We start from the raw sequence: 11954 nt of genomic DNA, 5'->3' as shown, positions 1-11954 counted from the left end.
GTTGTGACTTCGTTGAAAGTAAAAAGTTCATTTTCAAAATATTTTTTTTGGAATAAGTATAATACAGATAGAGGATAGTAAACATATATTATGCAAGGCACAATTTGTGGTCTATATCGCTCATTTATTCAGTGTCTTACTTTTACTGATACCTGTGACATTGCAAATTTAGAAAAGTCAATTTGAGTACGTTTCTTTAAGTGGACAATAATCCAAAATTTGGAATTAATTGATTTTTTTCAACCAGTGGTGCCTCCGAGATTAAAATAAATACAACAAAATCATGTTTACAGTTTATTTCTTTACCATTTAAAATAACAAATTAGTCGTCCCAGTTGTTTGTTTATTTCAGTCATTTACATTTTAAACATGCTGATATTTAAACAAACGTTTAAAATGAAAAGGAGCAGTTGGAAAAAAAAAAAAAATAGACCCCTTCTTTCAAGGTCACCAGAAGCAACAAAACATCAATCAACTATCCATATACAGTACATCTTTCATCACAAAACAGGATAATAATAATAATAATAATAATAATAATAATAATAATAATAATAATAATAATAATAATAATAATAATAATAATAATAATGCAAACAAGATATATTTTTGTAATTCTACAACGCTCTCCTGAGTCAATATTGATAGAATATATCTTCTTATTTTCTTTAAAAAATATATATAAAAAAGTATCTACTCTCTTTGGTTCTTTTCACAGACTGTTCCAGAAATAGAGATAGGCTACAACATATCATTTGTTTATTTCTGACTTTTTTTTTTTTTTTTTAATAATATGAAATCTGTTAGAACAAATTATTAACACTGGGATTGCCAGGAAAACATGGACATATTTGGTATGGACTTTTATTTTGAAGATACATCGTTCTCTTCCTGTGCCTTCTACAAGATCAGCTGACTAAATAGGTAACAATGCCACAGTAGAAAAACACAGAGATAACCAACATGTGACATGTGAAAATAAATAATTAAAAAAATCTTTATGAGACTTTAGCTTCTTGTCTTATTTAGTTTAAGAAGCTAAATAATGTCCCACTGACTTTAAGAATCAACCAAACATGTCACTTTATGTGAGATCAACCCAGAGGCTTATTAAAATTTTTATGCTCTACAACTTTGACAGTCCTCTAAATCAACTACACAATGTGTTTTTATCCAAAATGTTTAAACAAGTGCATCATTATTGTGTTAATCCACTGCAGAAGGAACTGTAACTGAATATGCTCTTCAGACATCCTTGGTGTGTCCGTATGCTTAAAGATTATCCAAAATGTGATTTCCCAAATGGTGAATTACAGTGATCACCATGTCACGAGTCAGGGGTTGCGCCATCAACATATTGATTAACTCATAATTTATTTGTCTTTCAAGTCCTTCTGGAGCAAGAAGACCAATTTCCTTTCACAAAGCTGAACTTTATCAGACCTCATCAGGGTGAGATGCTGGCTTCATTCCTGTCTGTCCTTTGGTGATGCAGCAGCCCTGTAATTACATATTTCATTGTGGAGCGTGCAAGGCTGCAATGTGGATTCCAAGTTGGTTTTCAGCTCAGCAAACCATTTGAATGGAGTCATGACAGCAAACGCCTCATATAATAACACAGCATAATGAATCCCCCTCCCTCAAAATGGATGATGTGATCTCTGTTGTATTTTTTTGGGTGTGGTTGGACCTTCTTTTATTTTAAATTTCAAAACAAAAGGCTAAAAATCTATTTTATTATTTGCAAACTAGAAAAGCAGAAACAGGATGAGTTCCTGATGACAATTACCCTGCTGATTGAGGAATAGTGGGCAAATGAGCGGTTAATAGTACAAAGAATGAAGGAATGCTTGGTGCCACATTTGAATACCCAGAAAGAAATATTGTGACCACAGTTAATCCCTGCAGTCTATCACAGTGTAAAAAAAACGAAACTGTCTCCGTGGTCATAAGCCTTGCCTATTAAATAAACAAACAAAGGAAGACTTATAGCCTCACGAGGTCAGAAAACAAGCTGTGTTTTAATTACACTGTCGTCAAATGTATAACTGGGATTTTTTATAATAGCAACCCTCAAGATGTATACTGGTGTTTAATTTTTAGCCTATAGAAAATAAATTAAGATTAAATAAATATTGTCAAAAAGACATAAATACCTGCAATTTACTTTAAAGGCTGTAAAGAAACACAAAACATGGTTTACCACTTCTTGTTGCAAGGTTCCGGGAAAAGGTTGCTCCAATTATGTTGTTTTTAACATATAATTGGATTTGTGGGTCCGTGTGCGAACGGATATTAGTACATGTAATTATTTATTCACATAACTCACAACATCAACTGCCAACTCAAGACACTTTACTGGGCAGACAGGTCCAACATAAATCCATATGTATAGATTCTAGTAGTACAAAATAAATTTAGGTTAATTCAAGCGATTCCAGTACAGTGCGATTATGTGATCAGATTTAGACCAAATTACAAACTGTTCAATTAAATTAAAGATAAACCACAAAGCTGTTTGCTCACAGTTGTAATAAATCTGCAATAGTTTTGATAAAACAGTTTCTATAGGAATTTTGTGTATATGTGGGTGTGTTTATATGTGTGTGTGTCTATATATATATATATATATATATATATATATATATATATATATATATATATATATATATATATATATATATATATATATATATATATATATATATATATATATATATATATATATATATATATATATATGTCCGGTTGGTAATGGCGAACCAACCGGACATTGTGGTGGTGGACAAAGAACAGAGGAAAGCCGTTGTGGTGGATGTAGCAATACCAAGTGACCACAACATCAGGAAGAAGGAGCATGAGAAACTGGAGAAATACCAGGGCCTCAGAGAGGAACTGGAAAAGGCCTGGAAGGTGAAGACCACAGTGGTGCCTGTGGTCATCGGGGCCCTCGGGGCAGTCACCCCCAAACTGGAGCAGTGGCTCAAACAGATCCCAGGAACAACATCAGACATCTCAGTCCAGAAATGTGCAGTTCTAGGCACAGCCAAGATACTGCGCAGAACCCTCAAGCTCCCAGGCCTCTGGTAGAGGACCCGAGCTCAGAGGATGAAAGAGACCACCCACGGAGGGTGAGAGGGAAATTTTTTATTTTTTAATATATATATATATATATATATATATATATATATATATATATATATATATATATATATATATATATATATATATATATATATATATATATATATATATATATAATTATTATTATTTAAATTATGACAGGTGCCAGATAGAAACATTCCATTCAAATTCAACTTACAGTAATATAATGCATTTTTCTATTTTTAACGTTTAATAAATGGCTCCAGAGGCAATGTTGTACTCTCACCCGTAGGTGGCAGTAACGCATAGCTTCCATATTTCCTATCAAAACAAACAGGTTTGATGCTGCTGAAAGGTTCTACACTCATACTATACGTTAGCTTATTAAAATGTGTACATTTATCAAAATGTGATTCTTTTTTACCACCGCGTCAAGCCAACAGCCATCCGGATATGGCTGAAATACCTGTTCGAGGACAGTGGGACTGATAATGGTGAGCTTCCGGTTATTTTTATACAAGTTTTTCAACGTGTTAGCATTAGCATCTTAGGTTTAGCCTGCTGGGAGACCTCAACAAACCAGTTTAGCAGAAAAGAAGAAGAAGAAAAAAAAACAACTGAACATGCTTGCTTCGCTGGTTTCAGAACTTATTGTCAGAACTTGGAGCCGTAACATTTAAGGTCTATTTCATCCGCAATTTTTCTTTTGTTGGAATTATTGCTTAGTTTTTCCTATTTGTTTACACGTCGCTAGATTTGTGATCGTTGCGTTTCCCTGTTTATTTACTCCGCAGCCTTAACGTCTCCAGCTTCCTTTGCTGTGTCCGTGGAGCCCAGAACAAGATGCTGCTGAAGATGCCGAAGAAGCTGCTGAAAACTGCCCACTACATAGAGCTGGGCAGCTACCAGCACTGGCCGGTGCTGCTGCCGCACAGGATTCGGTTGTACACCTACGAACAAATCCCTCTCTTCCTCAAAGAAAACCCCTACATCACAGATGGCTACAGGGCACACCTGACCTCCAAACTCTGTCTGAAGAGGTGAGAAGTATGACAGGCTCTACATGAATTTATATCACAAAGAACTCACCTAAAGTTTTTTTTCCCAGAGCTTAGCAGTCGTTAAAACAGGTGAAATCGGATTAAATAGACCATTATTTATCATTTGCACAGCCCTACATGACATATTATTAGTCCTCAAGAAAACAATTTGATATGTTTTCTTAATCGACTATATTTCCTTGTTTATTCAAATGTGCAGGAAATGAAACAGCCGCACATTTTATTTAATAAACATAACATGTAAAGTAACCTTTTGAGATATTCTACATGGTTCTTACGGTTTCCTGCTTTCTTTTCCCTACAGTATATTTATTCTATCCAATGAGACTGTGAATATCTGGAGCCACCTTCTGGGTTTTCTCCTTTTTTTCTCTCTTGGGGTCAATGACCTCTCCTCAGTTCTACCAGCCGCTGGAGCAAACAGAGAAGACTACGTCATCTATGCTATAGGACTCTTCTGCTTCCAGGTAACAGTTGCTGTAGTCTGCTGCTTGTTGATTTTTAAAAAAAAAATTTTTTTCAGAGGATTTTCTTTGTTTGTCCATCAGTAGTGGTGAGCTGATTGCTTCCTTCATTGTTTGGTTTAACAAACTGATTCATGTAGGGATACTTTTCCTGCTGCAGGTTCAGTCAGCTGCACCCTCTCAGGTGTGTATCGACAGTGGAGTCACAGTGGATTAAAAACATGTACACAACCCTGTTAAAAGTCAACTAAATTAGGTCGTTTAGGAACTTTTTCATTTCTAATGTGACATGTGCAGTTCAACTGAAATATAAACGTATAAAAAAGCCGTTACCTAATTGCATAGTTGTGCACACCCTCAAATTAATACCCGGTTGGAACAACTTTTGAAGTCATTTCAGTAAGCAGTGGGTGTGTTCTGCACCTTACAAATATCTGCTTTGTTCTTTGTATATCTGGATTTGGCAGCATGAGACTCTCAGAATAATAACTTTGAGCAAAACACCACTGTGTCAAGGCAGCATGTTATTTTCATCACAGTACATAATGAAGCAAGTGTTTTTATTTAACTGAGAACCATTAGAGATCCACCAATACAAGTTTTTGAAGGTGGATAATGATTATCTTGACATCAGATGCTGAAATGTGTTGCCAATTTTTTTTAATAGTATTACACAAGCCTAAATTTAAACAAAAAGGTAAGTAACAATAAAAACAAACTTTATCAAAAAAAAATTAATATACTTTATGTAGCAACATGAGGCCTTTATAGTGCAAGGGACCTTCCTGAGAAAATTTGCGAACAGCAACAGAACAAAAAACACATTTTTGTAAAAAGAAATGTGGAAAAAAAATATTTATATTGCAGCTAAAATAATCCCCAAACCTGGTGAAAGGATGTGTTAAATTCATCTAGAGCAAAACCAACAATATGCATCACCATGGTAGGGCGATCTCACCAAGAGATCACCCTACCATTGTTAAACACAGTGGTGTCGGTATCATTTAACAGGTGTGTGTAGATGAATAGTAGTTCATCTCAGTGAAGCTGGCATAAATAACTGTTAGCTGTGTGTTTTTGTCAGTTTGTGTAGAAACCAGCAATTAAATCAACAACCTCTGACTTAAACCAGTGGCTTCGACTGGTTTTGTTTACATGTTACGTATTGCATAGTTACTCCTCTGTGTATTTTGTGTTTGTCTTGAAATGATAAATTTACGTGTTTTAGATGAAGAGACTTGTGATTACGATACCAAAAGTAATCTAGTCGCTGGAACTAGAGCTCTGCAGCTCGTTTATTGCTCTCTACATAAATTAAAGTTGAACTGTTTCCCCTCCAGGTCTGCATGCTGTGTTCAGTGGGATACCACCTGTTCTCATGCCACCGTCTGGAAAAGACGTGCCGCCGCTGGCTGGCGCTGGACTACGCCGGCATTTCCATCGGGATCCTGGGCTGCTACGTTCCTGGGATCTTCTACGCTTTCTACTGTAATGCTGTGAGTGAAGACGTTTAGCAGCTGCTTCTCAACAAATATCTTTGCCTACTGAAGACTTCGACTATGCCTCATCTCCCCCCCTCCAGTTTTGGCGACAGGTCTACCTGCTGACGGTGCTCTCCTTGATCCTGGCCATCTTCTGCGCTCAGGTTCACCCTCGTTACCTCAGCAACGACTGGAAAATGATCAGGATGACGATCTTCTGCTGCGTGGCGGGCGTCGGTGTGATTCCTGCCTGCCACTGGATCTGGCTGAGTGAAGGGTTCGCATCGGAGATTGTGCAGGTGCGGAAGGAAAGTCGGCGTCGTAAGAAATCGAGATGAAAACCAAAAATAAAATCTTGCAATCCATTTATTTTGCAGCTGTTTCTGCCTCGTGTGATTGTAATGTACCTGATAGCTGGGTCTGCGTTCCTGTTCTATGCCACCAAAATTCCTGAGCGATATTTTCCTGGTGAGATTTTATTTTGTCTTTCATTCGTCTCTCTGTGCTGTGATTTCCAAGATCTGATGAAAAAGCCATTCAGCCATGAAATTACCTGCATCTGAATTTCCCAAGTATCACTAACTGAGACTTATTATCTCAATTGCACCTAAAAAGCGAACCCAGGATTGTGTCTGATTTAAAAAAAATCTTTCCAATAACATCATCAGTGGCTGTGATCTATTAAAGCAATCTGCTGTGTCTGGAGAATACTGTGAACTGAATAAAGTCCTTGTGTTTCAGTGGGAAATACCAACTTAAATTTAAGTTCTAGAACACATGAGACTTTATGCCATTCATTTATGTCTAAGAAGCAAGAAACATGATTTGATTTTAAAGCATTATAGTTTTTCTGCAACCTGCGGCTCTTTGAAACTTTCGTAGTGGCTGTTTATAACTTTTACACAAAGCAATAAAGAACCAACTAATGTTTTTAGATATAGATTTAAGAACAAATACAGCTTTAAGGATTTTTTTTTTTCAATTTTGTGATGGAATAATTGCAATTTTCCACAAAGGATTGACTAAAAGAATCAGTAATATATTTTACTTTTTCTTTTTTTGCTTTTTTTTTTCTTCCATTTTTGACATTGTTTGGAAACTGTTTTCAGAATCAGCTTTATAGAGCATACTTGTCTGCCCATGCAAAAATGTTGATTTCAATATTACAGTATACAGACATGATTATACACAAATAAACTTTAGAGGAAATACAATAATATATATATTTTATATATATTTCTCTTTTTTTTCCTTCCCCTCCAGGTCAGGTGAACTACATCGGCGCCAGTCACCAGCTGTGGCACGTACTGGTGGTGGTGATGTTTTACTGGTGGCACCAGACGGCTGTAAACATCATGGACTTCAGACACAGCCGGCCCTGTCTCAGCCGGACCGGCGGCAGATAAGTGAACCTTTCCTCAAAACGTCACATTACATTAAAACAACCTTCAGTTGTTGCCTTCGCCTTTTCTTGCTGTGAGTGCGAGACGCCTGTAGTGTTGATGCTGAGTGGTAGACATTGACCAATATTAAAAGCTCTTAGAGTTTTATGACTGTGGCATTGCAAAGTAAGTGATGGCACCTTCTGTTTTCACAGCAGCGAACATAAAATTGACTATTAGATCAATGCATGGAGCTGAAATGTTTGAACTTTGATGTTTTTAAGTGACATCATATTTTGCATTTGATTAGGTTTTGTCTGTTTTTTGTGCAGAAGTATTTACAGAGTGGATTATTTGAATCAAATGTAACTGCCTGCATGAATTCTGCCTTCTTTTGCCTGCATTTTTTAACTCTTATGTACTTCTTATGTTTTTATAAGAACTTTGGGAGGAAAAATAGAAATTATTGGTTTGACATCTGAACAGAATTTTTTTTATCTCTATCTTTGGCATTCACATACACAATATTTTACCTCTAAACCTTATTTTATGTCTAATTTAACTGTTCTGGTCTGAATCAACTGGAGCAATTTTTTTTTGTGAATTGATAACAAAGACTGTGACATTTCACACAACTCATTGCATATTCCAAATGAGACCTTTTTCTGGTGAAGATGTTAAAAAAAAATAATGACGTCGTTCCAGACTGTTCTACTATTTTGCTTCCATTTCTAAAAAATAAAACGGCCTCAATTCACATGGGTTAAAGATTTTCAGCCAAACTGCTGAAATACCCATAAAGTGCCAGTAGGTGGCGATAACATTAACAATACGTGAGGGTATCTGTTTCAATTTAGGTATTAATGTTTTCACCTATTTGCTTGTTGTGAGAAACTTGCGATCACAAATGTCTGCTCCTAGTGAGAGCAGAAATTCATTTTATCAGTGAAGCATAGATGCACATGGCCTCTTCAAACGTCAAAAATGTGGGGATTTTTTGTGTTTTTTTTGTTTGTTTGTTTTTTCTTTTGTTGTGAGTCTCATATTTTCCCTGTGGAAAAACAAATTATATGTGACAGCATTATATCCGAAAGCATTGTTTTAGTTGCTGTTCTTGTTTTTATTCTTAGTCCTACCTCCTTAGGCTAAATCATGAGCAACAGAATCAATCACAGAGCAGAACGATCACCGATAATCAAACCAGACTGATGCTGTAATTTTTGCTTAACATTTTTTTTTTTTTTCTTTTCACAATTCAGCTGTAACCTAATGAACACAACAATCACTCTAAGGCAGTGGTTCTTAACCTGGGTTCGATCGAACCCCAGGGGTTCGGTGAGTCGGTCTCAGGGGTTCGGCGGAGCCTCTGCCGCGGAGGTAAAGACACACTGTGTAAAGTCGTGATGACGCGCCGCTTTGCCATCACTTGCTGCAGAGGATCACGTTACCAATCAGTGCTGCGGAGTAACACTGATTGGCTCGTTCCTGGACAGTCAGCTCAACTTTGCTGAAAACACTGACTATATTTTGAAGAACTGTTCTCAAAGACTTTACTTTTTAAGAAGACTTGGTGATCTTGGGGTGACCCAACTACACTCTAGTTGGGTCACCCCAATATCTTGAATTTGGGGGGAAAAAAATCATATTTTATTTATCACTACAGAAGGGTTCAGTGAATTTGCATATGAAACTGGTGGGTTCGGTACCTCAAAAAAGGTTAAGAACCACTGTTCTAAGGTAATCACTTAAACATGACATTATGTGACTAACTCAGTCTATAAGCAGGGCATGATGATGAGAGTCTATTTTTTTTATTTTCCTCTACTGCCAAGTATATGTTGATGTAATATCCTCTGGATTGTGTGTGCATGGAGGAATGTACAATATTGATCTTTAATAACAACTGTACTTCAAAAATATTATTTTAATTGCATGTTTGCACTTTCAGTGCAGTTCGATTATTTTTATGCATGCACCTTACCTGTCCATCCTTTTGCGTTTAAGTTACAAACTGAATATTTTTTATAATCGGTTCAAGTTTTATCAAGATTACTGAAGTAACAGATTATGAATGTAAACAACCAGTTATTATAGTATTTAAGATTAACACAGAAATATACCAGTGGGGAACGGCATTGAAATCTTTACTCCATTTGAAAACCTGATGGAAGTTTTGTTGATTTAAATCTCGGGAGTTGTCACTGTGATGTGTCTGTACTGAGTTAAACAAAAATGCAAATGCATCTTAATCAAAATACAGACAAATTCAAAAAGATCAGGTGTGGAAGGGCATGTCTTGTGTGTCCAGCAGCTTATTTATGTGTTCATCTGCAAGGTAAATGGAGCCCAGAAGACAAGTAAAAACCTCTTTGCTTTTGCAAGCACCAGTTATAGACCGATTGGTATAAACTGTAATAATATGGACCTTTTAAACATAATTGATTTTACTTTACAGCCTCTAAAATCCTTTAGTTTCCCCTTTATAAAACATGTTTGTTTTCTTATTGCTGCTTGAAAGAGGCCAGTTGGAAAATGGAAACTACAAACTACCTATGTTCATTATATTTTTGTTGCACAAAATGAGATCCGTTATTAGAATAACAAGCATCAAATGTTTTTATTTTTGCACATTTTCGCCCCGTTTGTGTTTGATTTGCCTTATCTTTGAGTAACTGTACTGTATTTTTTACTGTTTCTCACAAAGTAGAACAAAATCTTTAATTTCAAAAACATGAAAATTAATGCATTATAAAAAGCTCTTACTGCTGGAGACTTCAGAACTGAATTCATGGAGCAGTACCAAAATAAATCACTGTTTCTCTGTACAATGCTAATTTTTTCTTGGATGTTCTCTTGTGTGTTTGTGTTTTCCTTGTGGTATTATGATGAAAAAAGCACTGACCAATGAGATGAGATGAACATTTGTTTCAGTTCATCTGTGAAAACATATTTTTGAACATTTTGAACAAATAAAGTGTTAAAGAACTAAAGTATGGGTCTCAGAACTGTTCTATTGTCTAAGTAAAAACAATAGATAAAATAAATCTTCCACCTTATTGTTGGTTTCAACAAGAGTGTGGTTCAGTTGTTGAACAGCAGAGGGCAGAACTGAAACGTGTGACTTCAGGTTTTAACTTTTGAACATATTTGGAGTTTTTTACCTAAAAATTCACATTATAAAAAGTTACTTCAAGTTATAAGGTACTCGGAAAAATGTAGGTGTTTACTTTAGAAATTGAAGAGTAGATCCTTGTAAAGATAAGTCTATAAAAGAGATTAAACCATGAAGAACTTAGGGAATCTCAGGAGGATCAAAAGTTTCTGATACCAAAAAAGCTGTAAAATAGCCTTTTAGCTCATTGCTAAACTCTAGTGCCAACTTCAGCAATGTGTTTAATGATTTGCAAAACATATGGGTGTTAAACACAGGTCCCAAAAATCTTAAAATTTCACTGTGGAAAAACATTAATTTCCCCTCAGTTCCACTACACATTCACATCTACTGGACTCTGGAAACACGGGCAATGTAAAACATGAAAGTTCTCACAGACACACAGTTTGAGACCAGAAAATGTTCTACACATGTAGATTGAATTATCTCAAAACGATGTAAAGATGCTTTCTGAGATGAACGACAGAACTCGAAATGTATTCTATAAGTTCTAATCAACAAAAGCAATGTTAAACTACATAAGCAGTGTTTTAAAAGTTGTGTGTTATTGCTGATGTTTCCTGCATTGGCCTTAAATTTAGTTATACTCTATATGGTCCAGAAACTGCGAGAGCTTTAGTTTTAGAGACATTCTCCCACATGATCTCTAATTTTGTCGGAACCAATAAGGATTAACTGTTTTTTGCATGGCGACTCCACATTTTGGCAGTTTTTTTGTTTGTTTTTACTGGTTTGTTTTACTTAAAGTTTTAATAAATAACTAACCAGGAATATGTCTGGCCCAGGATCTGACCTTTTTGGTGACTTGTACTCTCGAACGTCAGAGATCCTGTTTGAGATATTTATAGACAGGATCTCAAATCATAGCCATGGTGACGAGGATATCCAGATAGGAAAGCCTCGAGGTCTCCTGTGCTTCTTTGCAGATGATGCATTTCTCTTTGCGTCTAGAGTCATAACATCAGGTGTGCTCTGGAGTGTTTTTCAGCCAGAATGACTGTAAACTCTAACAAGTTTGAACTCCTGAACTGAAAAACGGTGGACTTCTCAGTCTCTCATGCAATCGAAGTCGTTCCAGTATCTCAGTATTTTATGTGCCAGTGATGGAAGCGTAAAACAGACGATTGTTAGACAGATTAGGGTTTTGTCTGTAGTAATGTGCTCTGTCACTGCAGGGTAGGATCTCAGTTATAAACTTCAAGTCTCAGTTTACCAGTTCATCTACATTCCAGCCCTTATCTATGGTCTGGAGATATGGATCATGACCAAAAGAACAAGATGCCAGATAC

The 11954-nt window shown here is 36.0% G+C and overlaps 1 protein-coding gene across 2 annotated transcripts; it reads left to right on the top strand.

The window, feature by feature from the left end:
• The first annotated feature begins 3418 nt into the window (after positions 1–3418).
• On the top strand, positions 3419–10483 carry LOC106914130 (progestin and adipoQ receptor family member 3-like). Of its 2 annotated transcripts, none has more exons than XM_014980734.2 (7): positions 3419–3599; positions 3900–4145; positions 4471–4633; positions 5971–6126; positions 6213–6410; positions 6489–6579; positions 7375–10483. In XM_014980734.2, exons 2-7 carry the CDS (start codon positions 3949–3951, stop codon positions 7515–7517), a joined length of 948 nt encoding a protein of 315 aa, XP_014836220.1. In that variant the 5' UTR covers positions 3419–3599; positions 3900–3948; the 3' UTR covers positions 7518–10483. The 2 variants fall into 2 exon arrangements, with proteins under 2 accessions (XP_014836220.1, XP_087867155.1); XM_088011029.1 differs by lacking the exon at positions 3419–3599 and adding an exon at positions 3633–3786.
• Positions 10484–11954: the final 1471 nt, after the last annotated feature.

Source organism: Poecilia mexicana, unplaced genomic scaffold, assembly GCF_051168715.1.
Source record: "Poecilia mexicana isolate PSO_F unplaced genomic scaffold, ASM5116871v1 scaffold_12, whole genome shotgun sequence".
NCBI lineage: Eukaryota > Metazoa > Chordata > Actinopteri > Cyprinodontiformes > Poeciliidae > Poecilia > Poecilia mexicana.
The sequence above is the reverse complement of the archived record's forward strand: the minus strand, read 5'-3'. Positions and strand labels throughout refer to the sequence as shown.